At 39.4% G+C, this 20482-nt stretch overlaps 1 protein-coding gene across 1 annotated transcript; it reads right to left on the reverse strand.

Moving 5' to 3' along the window:
- Positions 1 to 871: 871 nt before the first annotated feature.
- On the reverse strand, positions 872 to 20478 carry SMIM13 (small integral membrane protein 13). Its single transcript, XM_068558931.1, has 2 exons — positions 20313 to 20478; positions 872 to 5143 (listed from the first exon to the last, which is right to left on the reverse strand). Exons 1-2 carry the CDS (start codon positions 20386 to 20388, stop codon positions 4956 to 4958), a joined length of 264 nt encoding a protein of 87 aa, XP_068415032.1. The 5' UTR covers positions 20389 to 20478; the 3' UTR covers positions 872 to 4955.
- Positions 20479 to 20482: the final 4 nt, after the last annotated feature.

The raw sequence follows: 20482 nt of genomic DNA on the forward strand, positions 1-20482 counted from the left end.
ATCTTCTCCATCCCAACTCCAGCCATGATGCAGAACTATGAGTGGCCACACTGACAGCCCACATGACACCCTAGAACGTGTCACGTTCTCAGATTCCCCTTTGCTATGGTTGCTTCACCTCTAAAATCCTAGTCTCCACCCCGAACTTCCTATTCTATCCACTATATACATATGTCACATGCATTTTATTATCTTCAATCTCTATCCCTTCCCATTAGCCCCATTTATCAGTGCCTTACTGATCCGACTTCTCTCGCAACCCAGCCCAAACCCCACGGCCAGTCTCCAGCAATCTCAAGTGACCGTGCCCTTTGGACACTCCTACCTGACAAAGCCTGACCCTGACACAGCCCACTTTTTCCATTCTACATTCTTGGCAGCCGAGCACTGCTGAAGAAAAATCAGGACTTGGCACTCAGCCACTGAAATTCATGGTTTCCTATTGCAAATGGCTTCCAAGGCATCCCTCCATCTTTTCACTTGGCTTTGGTCCGTTCCCTCACTCAGTCTTCCTGGTGGTTAATACTAACAAAATGTGAGACATGATCTATGGTAAACAGATTTGCAAAACAATCTTGAAGGTACTGGATAAAGCATGAGAAGAAAAAAGGCTAAACATGAAGTGTAAATTAGCTCTAATGCTATGTGCCCTTAGGTTCCAAGTCAATTACTTTCATGGCACTAGGAATACTACTGAGATGTTGTCTTAATTCTTACAGATGTTTAGAGTTTGACAAATGAGGTGAAGGGGGAACCACTGGTAAAAATGGCTGGTTTCCAATCCCTCATGTCCAAGGTACCCTTCACACTTCTTATTCTTTATCAATGAAACAAACACAACTTTTGTTTTCATTTTAATTTATTCTGTGTAAAGTGAAGCATCACACAAACCACAGAAGCTTTATAGTGTTGACCAGTTTTAAAACAGTGAATAATCGTTTACACAGAATCCTCATCTCTAATTTTACATCTCGTTATACAAAGGTACTATTAACACACACAGTTCTAATTCCTTATAAACCTATTTGTCAAGCAGCAAGATGACAATACATCATAGCATAGCACAGAATGTTTCCTCTAAGAAACCAGAGCAGCAGTATTTGGTGAATGGTTATGCATAGAAATGACTTAGAGGGGTAAACACTGGTCATAAAACAGGCGACACATGTATATTAACAAATGGAAAATGTACCTTTTTAAATTAATATAAGATAAAATGTTACTCTTTATGCTTTAAGTTAAAAACTATAGAATACTTTAAAAGCAGACAATACAAGGTGCTTTAATTCTAGACTCCATAACAAAATATTATTTCATTAATTGCTTAAGAATCCATAACCTCTGAGTACTGCTCATTGGCTTTTTAAAGTCAACCTGAAATATAAAAGCACTTGAAGTTTACCAGTCAAAAGCTAAAGTTACACTGGTTACATGTTACATTAAAACATACCTTTTAAGAAAAACTGACTTTAAAAAATACTGCATTGTTGACTTAAAATAATTTCAAAAACTGTTGCTCTTAAAAGTAAAAATGCACTACTTTCAAACCTTGCAACACAGTTTGGTTTAAAATGCCCTATTTTGTGAATCCGTTACTTAACATATTCCCAACTTTCAGCAAAATAACAGTTCGAAGTTGTTTTTAAATCTGATAACATCTGAAGAAATAGGTCAGCATGTCTATAAATTGGCTATCCACCACAAAACGACGCATTTATGTTTCCACCATGAAAACATCACTACAAAAATCCACTGGATGAATTCTATTTTTAGCTTTATGTAAATATTAAAAATATTATTTAACAGTGTCACACGAATACTTAGCGTTTTTTGGCCTTGAAATCAGAGCCATGCTACCAATAAATTTGATACAGGCAATTTTCACAAAAGTTTCAGAAGCAAAAGAAGAAAAAGATTTGGAAATGGTTGGTTGGGAAGGAAAAGCACCCACCAGAATCCTCATTTTAGAATTAATCCTCAAACAATGACGTCCTTGCTCACCATCACTGTCCGTGAGAATTCAAACAAGACTAACACTTGTGTTTTTAATGCTCAGGACCCTCTAAACTTTAAAACTGACCACAGGCTACTCCGTCTCCTACTAAGAAACTGAAAATGCACTTACGATGAGTTCTGTAAGTTCAACTACAAAAGCACTGAAACAGGAAAAAGAACAAAAACACTATATCACACAAATAATTCTGTGTTAACAACTATTTCTCCTGCCTCTCTCAGTGGCCTTAGAAACATGTACTATGGTGAGTGTACTGGGGGAAGAGGAGTGCAAGGGGAAAAAACGTTTTAAACAAAGGAATTCATTTGTAGAATTCTCATATTGGCAGCAGTGATTCCACTTTCCTAAGAGTTAAAACATGGTAGAGTGTGAGCTATTAATATGCTTTGGTTATATTTCCCAAGCAAGTTAAGCAGAACATTTCATACAATTCTATTTTTAAAAGACACCCATAAAAGCATAAATATTAATAAATAATACCAACATGTACATCTTTCAGGGATTAATTTGTGGATGACCCTTGCAGATTTTAGGGGTTATATCGGCCATCATTCTTAATACTGACACAAGAGGAAGCTTACCAGCTACTTAGTGTGTCAGCAACTATTACCTAAACCTAAGGTACCCACTACAAAGCGGAATCCACAGCTCCAAATATCAGACTGCAAAAGACCTAATTCAAATATCCTTCCAGCACCAAGAAGCATTAAAGTTCTTTCTAACTGATGAGTATTTTAATGTGATATTTAGCTAGTGTGAAGCATTAAAATTAATGCTTGAAACTTGTGTCACTGTTTTTGTTAATCAATATAGTCACATAAAAATAGAAAATTGCATCCACTAAGGAAATAAAGACAAAGACTGTGCCCCACTCTCAGCTGCTGGGGACCTCTCCTTAGCAAATATTTAAAAAGTAAAGTTATACTCTGTAAATTCCCTTTTAGTACATCCAAAGGGCTACAATGACAGCAGAGGTGTTCATCACCTTAGGGCAGAGCAGATGAACTGTTAATAAACAAACAGAACTATCAGCATGAAGTATGAGGTATCAAACAAAATCACACACCATCATAAAATAGAGGTGATGTTCTGTAATGACTAGTTCTTGAGAAACAAAGGTTTAAAACGTAAAAAGAACTTGGATTAATAAAATAACTTGGCTTCGCACTTCATTCTTGTATAAAGCAGGCAACGCTACAGGGGAAGGTTCTTTAATCCATATCTCTCTTCCCCAGGAAACACGCAGTCCAAAGTTCAGTGAAGACAAACATGGGAACCTGGCAAGAATCATTTTACAGTAAAGCAGGCATTTTCACCCACTCTCTATTTTTTCCTCAATACCCAGTACCTCTGAGGTCTTGTCACCGAATTGCTGTTTGTGAAGAAGTATTTTCTCCACAACACATGCCTTGAGCATGAAGTCCTCCCATACAAAAGGAGTAACTAATCCTACTCTTCCTAAAGTAGAGGATAGGGCCTAGATTCCCAAGTTACTACTCTAAAATCTTGAATAGGGCGCTCCAAAATGTATCTCATAGAGGATAACTGTTTTAACAACATTCTAAGAGTCAGAATTAATGTCCCCAATAAATAATTGCTATCCTAGAAAGAAAAATAAATTTACAGACTATTTTTTTTCCTAACCTAAGATGCCATCAATTGTAAGACGCACCACATGTATCTCTAAGAAAACACATAGGCAATTAAACTATGACACAATGCTTCTGTATCCTGTAGAACATCTACTTTTTTAACTTACTCAAACAGCTTTTAGAGTTAAACAGATCTTTATCGCGTCAATCTTGTGCATACGTAAAGAAAGTGTATGATGAAATAAGTTGGTTAAGTTATGACTATAACTTCATAGTCTGAGTCTAACTCCTCTGCATCACTCAAATCACAGCCATCGGTGTCTGCATTCTCCCAGACCACAGCACCCTTGGCATCATCAAGCGCGCCGGCAATGCAGCATCTCTTAAAACAGCACTCCAGCACTGCCTGCGGTTTAGTATCAGCAGGAAGCTCTGGACAAAATGATGTTTGACGCCTTAACGACAGTCCTGCTCGATGCATGAATCGATCACACCAGCCTCTTGTTGCTTTGAATTTTGTTTCGTCTATTCCAAGGGTTTTGGCAATTTCTCCTGCCTTCAGCTGCATCGCCTGGCGTGTGATAGGCAGTCCTTTTGCACTTGTCTCACTGACAAAATGTAGCACAGCTTCGTCTACTTGTGGGTATCTTCCTTTCTTAGGTCCCGTAAAGCATTTTGTTGTTGCTTTACAAGAAAATATGGAATTTCGGTCATTCCTCCAGTGACGGATATTTGCTTCGCTAATATCGAACGTACGCCCTGCTGCTCTGTTTCCATGCTTTTCTGCATACACGATAACTTTTCGTTTCAATGCTGAATTATAGTGTAATCTTTTTGAAGACATTTTTAAAAGCCAATTAAACCTGACACATTTGATACCAACAACAGGACAAACCTTAAGTCCACACAGGCACAGGCGAGGATAATTGCATCATGACTATTGCCTGGTTGACAGTAATCGTAAAATGCATCCCAACTTCAGACAAGGTATAATGTGGAGGGAAAAAAAGTACAACATAGAACTAATATTAATAAAATATGGTTTTTCAAGCCTGTATTATTTACCAGATTAACACCAGTGCAAGAAAATAAGCCCAAGAGTCAAAGAATAAGTATATATGTAGAAGTATATAAGCAAAAATTATCTTTACGATGAAATCTGCAATGGTCCGATTTGGTTGTAATTCCCTTTATTTTCATATGGCTTACATGTAAATCTTTTTTTGAATTGGATTTAAGATCCAAGAATGAATGTTCTTCAATCTTTTAGCAGATTGCAAAGCCAAGTCATTACAGAGAGAGACTCCCAGTGTCCTTCGTCATTTGCTATCAGGGGACCACGGCTCAGGTCAGTGGCCTTCATCAACAGGTGCCCTCCTCTGGCGAGCAGATCTGATCCTGTGTGGAGATGATGAAGCGTCTTCCTCTGTTTCAGACCCTGAAGGTTCATGATCTCCCTCCTGGGATCCTGTGTCTCCCACCAGTTCCCGAAGAAACTTGAATTTTGATAAAAAAAGATGCCAAACAAAATACCAACCTAAAGAGAGAGAAAAACATTAAGAGAAATTATGACACATAGTATTATCAGTTGGGAACATTTCAGTTAATTATGTGTGGGGTGTGTGTGTCACGAAATAGTATGTGTAATTTAAATGTATATGTGATTACAATTTATATAACAAACATTTATCAAGCATTTACTATGGACACGGCATAAATATAAACTCTGGGATTCTACAGAATGGCAAAAACAGTTTCTGCCTTACGGAATTGAGAATCCAAGCTTGGTCCATCTACATCAAATTTATAATGAGATTATGATATCTAAGTAGAGTGTTTATTGTACTAAACTCAAGTTTTTGAGAGCATTTTTCTGGGGAAGAAAGAATACACCTCGCTATTTACCTGGACGTTCACACCTCAATGCCATTATTTACTAAACACAAGTTTGCTTCAATCAGAAAGCAAGACAGTAAATGGCAGGATTTACTAAATCACCTGCACTTTGGTAAAAACTTCTCAGGACCAAACTATTCAGTAAGTTTCTAGAAATAATAAACTTTCACAGAAAATTAATAAATTTTCTTTAATTACACAATGAAAGATGAAAAGCCAGAGCACCAGTATCTTAAATTCAAGATTTTAAAAAATACAGTGTTTTCATGTCAAAGCCATTAAAAAGTCTGAATAACTCTCCTAAAAAAAAAAAAATTACTAACCAAGTTTTGCTTGTTTTTGCAAGGAGTTTTAACTTTTAGACGTCCACTAATACAGAACAAACAGTCAATAAAGGAGAACACAGGAGCTGAAACTCCTGAACCCATGACTGGTTGCTCTGAAATGTTAAAGAGTATTTCATAAACAAAACTAACCACTGCTAACAGTTTTCCATGCTAGCGTGTTTTCTCCATGCCTTCTACTTTAAAACTCTCTAGTTTCATAGAAAAGCAACGGACCATAGCATATTCTGATGACTAGCATTTATGGAAACAAAATCCAACCAGCTTTTCTACCCCAGCATTACAAAGGCCGAGATGAATGGCCACTTAAGGAAGTTTCTAATTTTACTTGTTTCTTTCTTCTAATCTCTGGGGGGAAAGATGAACATAAAATCCTTGGTACTAAAATACTAACTTCAGAGATTTAACCCTTTTCTCAGGTTTTTGCTTTCCTTTAAGCTTGAGTGCTGAGTGCTAACTGAACCACACCACAAATATATTTTAGTCAACTGTGTGAGTAAAGCACCTAACTCTATGAAATAGTATTTTAACCATACTCCAAATTAGCAAGCTCTCTGCTCACTCAAAATTCTTTCTAAAAATAGGCACAGCAGCGAGGTAGAGGAAAGAGCTCTGGAGGGGTCAGGAGGCTCAGGCCTGACAGAAGACTGATAAAGCCACTGTGAGGAATAAATAAATAAAGGGCTTAGGTGCCTGGCACCGAGTCCACATTTGGTAAACTGCTCAATCGACAGGAGCTGTGGCTGTCCCCGGGCAGTGGGATCTGAGGTGACTTCTCCTTTGTTGTTGATTAATTACCTTTTTCTATTGAGATACAATTCACCTATCATAAAATTCACCATTTTAAAATGTACAATTCAATGGTTTTTAGCATATTAACAAGGTTGTGCCACCATCACCATTATCAAACTCCAAAACATTTTCATCGACACCCAAAGAAACCCCATACCCATTAGCAGCAGTCCCTTCCCCAGTTCCTCCCTCCCCAGCCCCTGGGAACCATTAATGTACTCTTCTGTCTGTGGATTTGTGTATTCTGAGCATGGCATACAGAAGGAATCACAGTATGTGGTCTCGTGTGCCTGGCTTCTTACACTAAGCATATATTTTCAAGGTTCATCAAACATGTTGTTGCATGTATCACATTATTCCTTTTTATTGTTGAATAATATTCCATTGTAAAGACACATCACATTTAGTTTTAACCATTTGCCAATTAACAGACCCGGGTAGTTTCCACTTTTTGGCTGCAATGACCAACTGCACAAGTTTTTGCACTGACATGTTTTCATTTCTCTTGGGTATACAACTGACACTCGAACAAGACAGGGGTTATACCCTCCCCACAGTTGAAAATCCACCAGAAACTTTACAATCTGCCCTCCATATCCACGGTTCCACATCCAAATATTCAACCTCATATCATGGAGGGGACTGCAGTGTGTATTTATTGAAAGAAATCTGCATGTTACGTGGACCCACACAGTTCAAACCCGTGTTGTTCAATGGTCCACTATACCTACGGGTAGAATTGCTGCGTCGTATGGTAACTTATGCGTAACCATTTGTGAAATTGCTAGTCTTGTCCAAAGCAGCTGTGCCATTTTACACTCCCATCAGCATCGTAAGAGGTCCTCAATTCTTCTACATCCTCACCAAGACTTTTCATTGTCCGCCTTTTTTTATTATAGTCATCCTCGTGGGTGTGAAGTGGTTTATCATTGTGGCTTTCATTATGGCATTTCCCTAATGACTAAATATGTTAAACATCATTTTCTTTTTATTGGCGATTTGTAAATCCTCTTTGGAGAAATGTTTATTAAATTCCTCTGCCTACTTTTTAATCAGGTTGTTTGTCTCTTTATTAAGTTGTAAGAGTTCTTTATATATTCTTGATACCAGACGCTTATCAGATATATGATCTGCAAAACATTTTTTTCCCGTTCTGTCTTCTGTCTTGATAATGTTCTTTGAAGTACAATAGTTTTTAATTATGATGGAGCCTAACTTATCATTTATTCTTTGAGGAAATCCAATTTATATTGTTTTCTTTGGTTGCTTGTGCTTTTGGTGTCGTATCTAGGGAACTGGTGACTAACCCAAATTTATGAAGACTTATGCCTGTGCATGCTTCTAAGAGTTTTAGTTTTAGCTCTTACACTAGGTCTTTGATTGATTTTAGTTAACTTTGGTGTGAGAGAGAGATCCAAATTAATCCTTTTGCATGTGGATACCAAGCTGTTCCAGAACGATTTGTTGAAAAGACTGTTCTTCCCTCCATTAAATTGTCTTGGTCAAAAATCAAATGATCATAAATGTTACAGTTTATTTCTATTCCATTGATCTGTCTATCCTTATGCCATACCACAATATCTTGATTACAGTAGCTTTGTATTGTTTTAAAATCAAGAGTGTAAGTTTACCAACTTTGTTCTTTTCAAGACTGTTTTGGCTAAAGTCCCTTGCATTCCACGTGCATTTTAGAATTATCTTGTCAATTTCTGGGAAAAAAAAAAAGGCAGCAAGAATTTTTATAGGGATTGTAGTAAATCTGTAGGTCAGCGTGGGGACCTACACTTTTTTATAATATTTTTCTGTACATATCAAAATTTTTCCAGAGTGGACATACATGGTTTTGCTAATCAGAAAAATCAAGAGAAAAACAAGTCAGGAACTAAGTAAATCGTAACTACTCTGTAGACGTTATGTCTACGTTATGTTTTAAATACCCCAATACCATTAATTGGCCTAAATTAATAAGTCCGGTTGATTTTAAAGATACTAAGGAAAACTCCTCTTAGGTTAGTTTTCAGAACCCAACCTAAAAGTTAAAAAAACCTCTTTTTCCCAAGGTACTGTGCTAAATAAAGCTGATGCACGTGCATTTACCATCAGGGAAATTATAAGCAAGCTCAAAGATGATGATAGTCTTGACCTCATAAAGATCAAAGATTCCAACAGTGGCTACTAGGTATAAAATGACCATAAATTTAGAAAAGTAAAGGGAGGTTACTGGAACTCTTCTGACTGAAAAGAGACTATGGTGAAGGGCTGTCACCAGTGGGGTTCCCACCATAAAATACTCTTGCCCTTGGGGTGGTTAAGAGAAAGTAAAGTCTCCCAGCACAGAAATCTACAAAATAAGGAACTGAAGACTGCTTCAACAGTCAGTTTGGGGAGATATAAGTAAGAGCATTCAGTTAGATTACAAACTCTGTCTTTCTCAGTTTTAATAAAACAAATCCAAAAAAAGATTTTCTTTTAAATCACTGCCAGTGATCAAACAATGCAGGGGACTCAATCTGAAGTCAAAATTCAGAATGTGGTAGCCAATCAGAGAGACTCCAGAGTCTGGAGCAGCAAGTTACAGCCACCAGCCCCACACCCACCGCTCCCTCCCCGCCGCACCAGCTCAACCACCCGACTTCACACCTCTTCCATTGCCACACCCAAATCTGCAGATAAGCAAACTTGAAAAGAAGCTTATTTGTCCCTATTCTGCCTGCGTGTAAGGTGTGTGAAGGCTGGGGGTGGAGGAGCCTGTGGGTAGTGACACTGCTTCCCACAAAAAATCGTGAGGTAGAGAATTCCCCCTGACACAGATATGGAGCTCATCAGCTGAGCAGCCAAAAACAACACACAATCGCTGTGCCGGGTTGTTCACAATGGCTACCGTAATGACAGGGTGGGAGAGCAAAGTTAAGAGGGAAATTGTAGTGGTGGTTAAGAACTGCAGTGGTATTCGCTAAATTCAGGGATGTTCAACAAGCTATTCCCCGAGTAAAATGACTAAGTTCTTACACAGCTGTAATCGTGGGAAGATGGTTGGAGGGTGCGGGGAGGGGATTTCCATCTCACGGTATTTGGAACTGGTAAGATCTCAAGCTTCCCCAACAGACCGCTCATCAAAGAGTGTTAATCGTCTGAAGAAAGGATGATACTAAAAATGCCAGGCAGTGTGAACGGAAAAACAACTACACGTGACATTTATTTTGGAAAAAGAACCATTATTAAAACCCCAACAGGTATATACCAGGAAAAGTGTGACTTAGCAAAGAAGAAACTAAGAGAGGTACTGCAGTGCCAGATAAAGCCGCTAATAGTCACCGGCTATGTTAATTAGACATGAAAATAAAAATAGCTAACTTTTTTTTTAACTTTGGGACAGGTACTGTGAGGAAATGTTTTGCACGTATCGTTTCATGGCCAAATTGTTATTCAACATAAACTGTCCTTCCACTTACATCTGGTATGTCACATTCCCTGCAGGTGATTAATAGGGCCTCACCTATTATTCATCTACAGTATTTTACTTGCACTGATCTTAAAATACAAAGTCGAAAGTCATATAAATACATAGTTCACCTCCTGTTATTTTAATAAAGCAGCTTTTAATTCAAGTAACAAAAGTCCTAAGACTAAGCTTAACCAAAAAAGGGGGAATTTGTTATCAGCTTATAGGACTGTCTCACAGAGCCCGTGAGAGGGACGTAGAGGGACTAGATCTAGGCGGAGGCGCTCATGAACTGAGGTCATCCTCCAGCATTATCTGTTTTCTCTACACCCTTGCCTCATGTCCTTCTAGGCTTCCCTTGAACATGGCTGCTTTTTCCCAGCTTTCTGTGATTTCTTGGCTATCCTCAAAAAACACCCTAGAATCTCTGACCCAACTTGGGTCAACTGTCAGGCCCAAGACCAGTGTGCGTTACCTGGGCAGGTATTGTGAACAGGGCTGCGCGGCTAGCCCTGAGAGCTGCGGGTGATTTCCAAGGCTGGAAGGGAATGGACAGGACAACTCGGGGAAGGAGCTCCTATAAAGATGTCCGCTCTACATTTATTAGGCAACAGGGTCCCGGAGGATGGTCTTTACTTCAGGATCACCCCCCAAAAACCATCCCTGAGCTGGGCAGGCAATTCTTTTGTTGGATGAAGGCTAAACAAAACCTTTGATCTGCTTGGGACCTGCTTCGATTTCTTTAAAACCTTAACACAATCTGACCTCTGATGAACGTCCGCGACGCAAGGGGTCTTCAACCCCTCGAGCAGAGGAACTACTTGGGGTGGAAGTGAGGTAGGATCTGATGAGGTTGGAAGTCACGTTCTCCCTTTTAGGGAAAAGAACACATGTAAATGTAAAGCAATTTCAACAGCATGTATTGTCCAATGGAATGACCCTAGTTAAAGATATGTGATCACCACATTGCAGCCATTCCCAGGAGAATCACTCCAACTGGCTACTCATCATGCTCTGCTAGGGAGCTGTGAGAAGCTGCAGATTCCCAACGACTCACCCCACATACTCCAAATCAGTCTCCAGCGTTGTGCTTACTCATCTTTTTTAAGCTCTCTAGATGATTCTGATGCACATGTAGGTTTGGAAAAGAGAAATGAAGTAAAGAAGAAACATGAGTGCTGCTGCAGATCAATTACGGCAAGTGGCCAAGGAAAAGGAGAAAAGGATAAGCAATGGAAGAGCAGGGAAGAGATGGATCAACACCTGAACAGACTGCCTATCTGAGAAGATCCCACTTGAGAAAAGGCAACAAAAGCTCATTAGTGTTTACTAGTGGGACAACGGGAATATGTAAGGGGGAGCTATAAAGACACTGCCCAGGCTTCGCTGATGAGTGGGCCATACTGCAGGAGGACAATGGATGTGTGAGGAATGATGCAATGGAAGGTCAGAAGTTGGACATAAAGAATGATTCTATCTTTGCTCCAAGTAGTATCGAACTGTGTCTGGTTAACCGAATAGTTCAATATAAATAACAATGTATGTATTCAGAGTTCATTCTCTAGTACACCATGAGTGACTGAGAAAACACATGCAATGTTACATAATGCAAAATGAAGCATCATCCTCCAGCTACATGGTATTGGTTGTAAGACAGCATCAAATAAATAAGAGAGGAACATGTGTGTACAAGTGTGTATTGGGAGGGGGAAAGGCACCACAGACACAAGGGAAAGAACCACCAGTTCAGATTTATAACTCTGACTTACCATAAGAATAGGCCAGCCTACTTTGGACTCTGGGCCCTAGTGACTAACTTCTCCCAGGTGGTGCTTGCATCTTTGGGGAAGAGCAGGACAGGAGGAAGAACAACCACTATCACCCAGGCTACCTTTTACTGAAAGGGACTTACCCCTTGTACCCTGCATGCCTACAGGACCGCCTATAAAAGTACAGCTCCTACAATTCCTCCCACCCAAACCTGATATGCAGACACCAGAAACTCCTTACCTACTCTTATTCTGTGGAGCATGGGTCTTGTACCTTGTCCTGAGATTGTAAGAGAAAAATGGGAGGGAGGGACAGAGGAATAGCAGAAAGGAGGGGGTGGAGGGGGCAGGGAGAAGGACTGTCCACAATTATACGTACTTAGTCAAAAATTTACACTAATTGTTAAAACAAGTATTGCAGTTTTTCATAGTTTAAAAGGCAAGTCTGTGAGTCAGAAAAACTGGCTGGCAACAAAGGGTGTGTGTCCTGGGATAAGCAAATAAGCACTCAACTTGTGTGTCCCAGTAACTAAGCATTAGTTCACAGGATGGAGCTCATGAAACACACTGTATATTGTTTTTCTATGCAAGATAAATGTGCTGGCAGCAGAAGGGTAGCAATGGCAGATGAACTTGAACGACGGACCATCACTGTCAACACACCACAAACCCAGGGGACAGGAGTAATCACAGAGTTCTCAGTTCATGAAGTGCTTTACATTCGACATCTCATTTAATCCTCTCATTAGCCCTCAGAATTAGTGAGACTAGGAATCATTATCCCCATTTTCTAGATAAGAAATCAAAGGCTCAAAGTGACTCATAACCATTGAAAAGGGCTAGCTCGGCAAAACAGCAATGAATTCAATAAGTGTATCAAATTTCTCATATTTTCATAGTGAAAGTATGGCTAAAACACAAAACACTAATTAGGTAATGAGAATATGATTTCCTACCCAAGATCTTTTGAGTTCAAAAAGCCCAGGTGCAGTAGAACAAAAAATTCTTATCTTTGTGGAATCACTCTTCCCATGGAGTTAATCCCACCTTCATGATGATATCTAAGTGGTTAACTGACTGGCTTAATACTGATCTTGATTCGTATAAAGCTCTTTTCCACTTTCAATCCTATAACCTTATTTTCCGTTTACACAGAAAGCAGCTAAGGTTCACTGCTAAGGTAATATGTCCAAGGCCAAGACACAGGCAAAGTGAAAACAGAACCATGCTCCCCGACCCTTCCCACCAAGCTCCCTCTACTGCACATCCTTCTGTAAAGACACACTGGGCGGCCCCAGAAGACAAGCCCCCGGAGAAACCATCACTGACCCGACACAGCGTGGAACCGAAATACCTCCACGCCCAAAACCCTGTTACCCAGGAAATGGAAGACAGATTTAAAGTTCCCTTTAAAACCTCTCCTCTTTTTATTTTCCTCTCCTTCTAGTGATCACAACACTCCCACAGATCCAAATATTACCCCTATTATAGAGGATGACCAAATTTTTCATCCATACTTTCTACCTTTCTTAAACCCCAGGAAGGAATCTCTACCTCACTGGCTTGAAGACATCTTTAAAAAGTATGTTCATGGGCTTCCCTGGTGGTGCAGTGGTTGAGAATCTGCCTGCCAATGCAGGGGACACGGGTTCGAGCCCTGGTCTGGGAAGATCCCACATGCCGCGGAGCAACTGGGCCCGTGAGCCACAACTACTGAGCCTGCGCGTCTGGAGCCTGTGCTCCTTAACAAGAGAGGCCGCGACAGTGAGAGGCCCGCGCACCGCAATGAAGAGTGGCTCCCACTTGCCACAACTAGAGAAAGCCTTCGCACAGAAACGAAGACCCAACACAGCCATAAATAAATAAATAAATAATTCTTTAAAAAAAAAAAAAAGTATATTCATCCAACAGCTCCTTCTTCTGATTTTCACATTTCTGTAATGGGTATTGTATCCTTTCCCCATCTCTCAGGTGGGAAAGAGCGTATTTCAGCCCTACCCTGCTTTACTTCAGTGCTATAGATTCTACCTTAATAAACCCTCTCCCATCTGTTTCCTTCATTATATTCCCAGTGCCATTCTCTATCCTACATCAAATCCTTATTATCTGTCAACTGGATTACCACCACAACTTCTTATAACTCAGAGGCACGCTGGAGCCACACTGCTTGGCCATGAATCCTAACTCAACAGCTCAGTTGAAATTTGGGCAAGTTAACCTCTATGTGCCTCAGTTTCCTCATCTATAAAATAGAGACAACAGCACCCACTTTCAGAGTCAATGCGGTAATAAAAAGAATTAATGTGTGTAACATTCTAAAAAGAATGCCCGCATATAATAAACACTCATCAAGTGTTATCCATTGTTACAATCTCTTAGGCTCCAGTCTCTTCCTCTCCAGGGCAAACTCCACAGACAAGAGGTTACTACCATTGCCTCTGAGATTTTTAAGCAACGTGAACACATAATTCTTACGTCTTTCTACTATACTATCTCTTCAGTATAGTACTCTCTTGGGTGACTGCTTTAGCATCTCATGCTCACTTCCATCCTTCACTGTCTTAATAACTACCTGTCATCCCCCCAAGACATGAGTTTCTTAAGGAAAGAAAATTTATGGTTTATCTATGGTTTCCACTATGTCCTCTATGTCTTAGAAGAGTATCTGGCACAGAGAAGGTAGTCCAAACAAACCATTCAACTTCCATCCTCCAACCCCAACCCCCAACACACACCAAAAGTACCATAAATTTAAGGGGTTAATAACTTTCACCAACTGATCCATTTCAGAGCTCTTAAGGTTTCTAATATGTAACAGAGTAGCTGATAAAAAGAACTGCTGAACAATGTTATTGACAACATCGATATTGAACAATGTTATCAACCAAGTTGACCTGACATGTACAGAACATTCCACTCAATAACAGCAGAATAAACATTCTTTTCAAGTATACGCAGAACATCCAGGAAAACAGACCATTACTTCATCTCATTAAGTGTAAACCTTCCTAAACTTGATACACTTTTCTCACCATAACAAAATTAAACTAGAAAATGATAAAATGATATATGGGGGGAAAATGTCCTAAATAAGTCATGGTTCAAAGGAGAAATCACAAGTGAAACTAAAAAATATTTTGAACCAAATAAAGTTTTTTTAAAAAAATCAAAAGTAATACCTGGAAAGAAATTTATATCATTAAATAGCTATTTTTTTTTAATAAGAGGGGTCTAAAATCAATAATCTAAGCTTCCACCATAAGAAACTAGAAGAAGTACAAACTAAAATCAAAATAAGTAGAAGAAACTAAAGATATAAGCATAAATCAATGAACTAAAATATGGACAAGTAAAGAAATAAAAAAATCAATAAAACCAAAAACCAGATTCTTTGAGAAGATCAATAAAATTTATAAACCTCTAGCCAGACTGATAAACAAGAGAAAAGAACACAAACAATATCAAGAATGAAAGAGAAGACATCACCACAGATCCTACAGATATTAAATGATAATGAGAGAACATTAATTCAGATTAAATAGACATAGTGCTTGAAAGACACAAACTACTACAAAAGCTCACTCAAGAAGAAACAAGTAACTGGAATAGCCCAATATTAGCCCAAATGAAAGATACTGAATTTGCAGTTAAAAGCTTTCCCCAAAAGTCCTGGCCTAAATTAATTCTACCAAACATTTAAGAAAGTATACTAGGGATTATGCTTTATTAATTTTTGGACACTCATGACCTCCATCACAGCACCTGAACATAACAGTTCATTAAATGTATTTTATTGAGTAATACAAGGGTTATCCACCTTGAGACAACCTTGGTTTGTACCACATTTAAGACTGTATTTGTAATAGAAATTTAATAATTTATATTGAGGAATCTGCCTTCATTTCTTCTTCAAATATATGAGGGCCTTCTACATGCTTCTACTCTCTAGGATCCAGGAATAGAGCAGTGAACAAGCCAAAGAAGGTCCCTGCCTTCACTGAGCTTACGCCCTAACTGGGAGAAACAAATACATGAAATACAGTCAGCCCTCCGTACCCATGTGTTCCACAGCTGCCGATTCAAACCATCACAGACAAAACTGACAAACATAGACTGAGGAGATGGAAAAAGGTATTCCATGCAAGTGGAAATGGATAAAGACAATGAAGTATATGTACACAATGGAATATTACTCAGCCATAAAAAAGAGAGAAATCTTGCCACTTGCGACAACCTGGATGGATCTAGAGGGTATTGTGCTAGTGCAGTAAGTCAGAAAGAGAAAGAAAAATACTCCACGATTTCACTTACACATGGAATTTAAAACACAAAACAAATGAACAAACATAACTAAACAGAAACAGAGTCTTAGATACAGAGAATAAACAGGTGGTTGCCATAGGGGAGGAGGTGGGGGGGAGGGAAGGGTAAGGAATATGTAAGGGAGATTAAGAGGTACAAACTTCATTTGCAAAATAAATGAGTCACAGGTATGACATGTACAGGGTGGGGAATAACGTCAAGATTTATGAAATAGGGCTTCCCTTGGTGGCACAGTGGTTAAGGATCCGCCTGCCAATGCAGGGGACACAGGTTTGAGCCCTGGTCTGGGAAGATACCACATGCCACGGAGCAACTAAGCCTGTGCGCCACAACTACTGAGCCTGTGCTCTAGAGCCTGTGAGCCACAACTACTGAGCCCATGTGCCACAACTACTGAACCCCGCGCACCTAGAGCCCGTGCTCCGCAACGAGAGAAGCCACTGTGATGAGAAGCCCGTGCACCAGAAAGAAGAGTAGCCCTCGCTCGCCGCAACTAGGGAAAGCCCGCGTGCAACGAAGACCCAACACAGCCAAAAATAATAAATAAATAAATAAATAAATAAAAATAAATCTATAAAAAAACTATAAACAAAAATAAATCTATTAAAAAATATTTACGCAATATCTTTGTATGGTGACAGACGTAACTAGACTTTCACGGTAATCACTTTGAAATGTATAGAAATATCAAACCATTATGTCCCGTAACAGGAACTAACAGTGTGGAAGGTCAATTATACTTAAAAACAAACAAACTCAGAAAATGAGATCAGATTTGTGGTTGATAGAGGAGGGGTGGGATTGGATGACGGTACAAACGTCCAGTTATAAGAAAAGTAAGTACTAGGGATGTAATGTACAACAAGATAAATATAAGTAACACTGCTGTGCGTTCTACGTGAAAGTTGTTAAGAAAGTAAGTCCTGAGAGTTCTCATCACTGGAAAAAAAAAATTTTTTTTTCTATTTCTTTAATTTTGTATCTATATGAGATGATGGATGTTCACTAAACTTACTATGATAATCATTTCATGATGTATGTAAATCAAATTATTATGTTGTACACCTTAAAGTTATACAGTGCTGTATGTCAATTACATCTCAATAAAACTAGAAGAAAAAAAGAGACAAAACTGACGCGACTTCCAGATGGAGTTGACATTTATAAGGAAAGGAAAGGGCAAAACCAAGGATGACACCCAAGTCTTTGGCTGCTGACAACATGTGAGCAGGGAGGGAGAAACAGGTGGTAGAAATCAAAAGTTCTGTTTTAGATGTGTTTAGTTTGAGATGGTTGTTAGATCCTCAAGTGGAGATATCGAGAATAAAAGTTTGATGCACGAACCTGGGGTGCGGGAGAGGAATAAGAGCTGTAGATTTAATTTTAGTCATCAGTTATAGTTACTATTTAAATCTTTAGAACTGGGTAAGATGAGTAAGAGAACAGAAGGAAGGCAAAAATAGAAATACTATATATTTGTATTATAACGTAATGTAACATAAAAATACAATAGAAAATAGCATGCATCTCATGGAGTAATGGCAAGTACTAGTCTGTAAAATTTTTATTTCAGAGACAAGAAAGATGATGGGTAGATAGATGTGGATATAACTAATTGATATATGTAATTTATCTATATATACTTATGAATGTACTGGGAATAATGAAAATTTATTTCCTATCATAGATTGTGATCAAAAAAAGTTCTAGGGGATGAGAAGCCAGGAAAAGATAAACAATTAACCACTATGGTAGGAAGAACACCATGAAAGTATACTGTACAAAAGCCAAGAGAAACGCTTCATGGAAGGAATGCTCACCTGTATAGAATGAGTATGAGAGGTTACGTATCAATACAGTTACAACTCATAAGGGATCATGGACTTGGTAATACGGAGGCCATTTGTTATGAACCTTGACAAGGGCAGTTTCAGTGAACAGTGGGAGTGGAAAATATTTTTAGAATGAATGAGAGGCAAGAAAGTACAATCAACAGAGACAGGAGAAGGTAGACCTCCCTAAGGAACCTGAAATTTGAAAATCATAATTCACTATGTGAAAGAGTCAGTCAGAGTTCTAAAATAAACTAGGTTATGAGTTTCTGGGGGCAGACCCGTGTCATCAATTTTTAATCCCCAATGTGACTATATTTGGAGACATGGCCTTTAAAAGGTTATTTAAGGTTAAATGAATTTACAAGGGTGGGGCCCTAATCCAATATGACTGGTGTCCTTATTACATAAGATTAGGACATGGACACACACAGATGAAAGTCCCCATGAAGACACAGGGAGAAGACCGCCATCTACAAGCCAAGGAGAGAAGCCTCAGAGGAAATCAACCCTGCTGACACGAGGATCTTGAACTTCTAGCCTCCAGGCTACAAGGAAATAAATTTCTGCTGTTTCACGTCTGTAGTACATTGTTACGGCAGGCCTAGCACACTAATACAACACCCTAGTTTCTCTCTCAAATCTGGTGGGATCCTTCCCTCCTCTTCCTAAGCCCCAGGCCCCTCCTAGTCAAAACATGAAGCTACCACATCATTCACTCTCCCAACAAAAAAGTGCTTGGATTACTTCTTAGAGCTATTAGTCTTGACCATTCCAATCAAAATAAGGCATTCTTTTACTTACCACAGGTCACCTCTCATTCCATAATGTTTTCTGAAACCAAAGGCAGGGTACTTTTAGAAAAATGAGTAAACTTTAAGTCAAATACCTATTGGGAGTGGAGAGAGCAAGTCTAATGTATGCAGCAATTAGGAATTTTGAGGCCCCAAAGGCAAGTTTGGCAAATATTCTATCTAAGGTGTTGTTACATGGTTTACATGTTACATTCCTATCTCCAGGTAGCTTTCATCTTCAAATCAGAAAAGAAAGCATATGCTTACCTCCTTCCTCACATCCAAACAAATCACACAGATCTGGTTTTCCTTACTTCAAGGATCTTAAACACCTACAATTAGCCCAAAATCCTGACATCACAAGCAGGAAACTGAGAAAGGCTTTCCAATTGTTTTATCATCAGAAAAGAAAGGCTGTAAGTTAGAAGCTTTAACTCTAGTGCCTTAGTAAAAGCAAGAAAATTAAAAATATACATACAAGTATACAAATACAAATATATATACATGTCTATGCTCATGTAAAAGCAATAAAATTAAAAATATACATACTAGTGTATAAATACAAATATATAAGTCTATACATGTATAGGCACGAGTGTCTCCAAACATGGCTGATACTGAGCATTTAGTACATTAATCATGCAATGAATAAGCCCTATAGTATTTTGAATACTGACCAATTACTGCATCAACCTGAACCCCTACTTCAATAGCGTAATTACCAAAAAATACTCACTGACATCTGGTTCTAAACAATTCCCAAATTTTCACAACTGTTCAGCCACTTGGCTAAGAGAGCTGTGGTTATCAGTTACTGTGCGTTAAAAAGAAAAAATCTACAATTGCGCTAATATTACCTTGAGAAAAAAGTTTCACGTCCTCTCATTCCATGAAGGAAAAAAAAAAAAAAAATCACACCAGACAAAACAGCACCATTATTACAGAACTAAGAGTTAGGTTACCTGACCCTGGAAGTTTAATATAGCCGGTGTTTCTAAGTCCTGCCGCGTCTCAACATTTCTGCTCGGAATTTAGTTTAAGCCTGAACTCCAAGTAAACAAAAAATTTCACGCGTGCTTCAAACCCAACTCTGTCCCTACCCCTGGTTAAACGAAGGTAATGAAACCTCGCTTTGTCATCAGAGTCAGAACGTGTCAAAAAAGAAAAAGGAGTAATCAATCACTTCACCTTCGGATACAGGCCAAGGTTAAAATCTGAGCAGACTGCGGTAAGAATGGCAATCAAGACGCTGCCGGTGAAGCAATACCTGCTTTAACCCCGAGTCAAGATGCCCAGCCCTGGATGCTGTTCTTCCCTCTCCTGGATGACAGCAGGCCTGTCGTGGATCAGGGCTCACTCCCGAGAGGTAAGTGAAAAACAGATGATTTGAAGACACTTGCCCACCCAGGCCTTCTTTTTTTCTTTTAAACCAGACAAAACAAGCCAGTCGACCAGACGATCGAGCCGGCGTGTGTACCGCGGAGTGTAACTGCCCCGCGCGACGCCGCACTCACCGCACACCATCAGCAGCAGCACGATCAGCAGCGTGGCCACGAACACTAGCAGGGTCAGCCCGACGCTGTGCCACATCTTGTGGGCAGGAAGGCGGCCGGCTCCGGGCGGCTGGGCGGTGGGCGCGGGCGGGTCGGCGGACCGGCGGGCGGTGCGGCCGGGGCTTCAGCGG

The sequence above is a fragment of the Eschrichtius robustus genome, chromosome 12 (assembly GCF_028021215.1).
Source record: "Eschrichtius robustus isolate mEscRob2 chromosome 12, mEscRob2.pri, whole genome shotgun sequence".
NCBI classification, from domain to species: Eukaryota; Metazoa; Chordata; class Mammalia; order Artiodactyla; family Eschrichtiidae; genus Eschrichtius; species Eschrichtius robustus.

Bases quoted from the DNA above. Each gene is read 5' to 3' on its own strand.
- SMIM13 (XM_068558931.1), bottom strand. From the start codon at position 20,388: ATGTGGCACAGCGTCGGGCTGACCCTGCTAGTGTTCGTGGCCACGCTG. The intron at 5,144-20,312 runs GTGAGTGCGGCG...CTCTCTCTTTAG, and splicing joins GCTGCTGCTGATGGTGTGCG to GTTGGTATTTTGTTTGGCAT.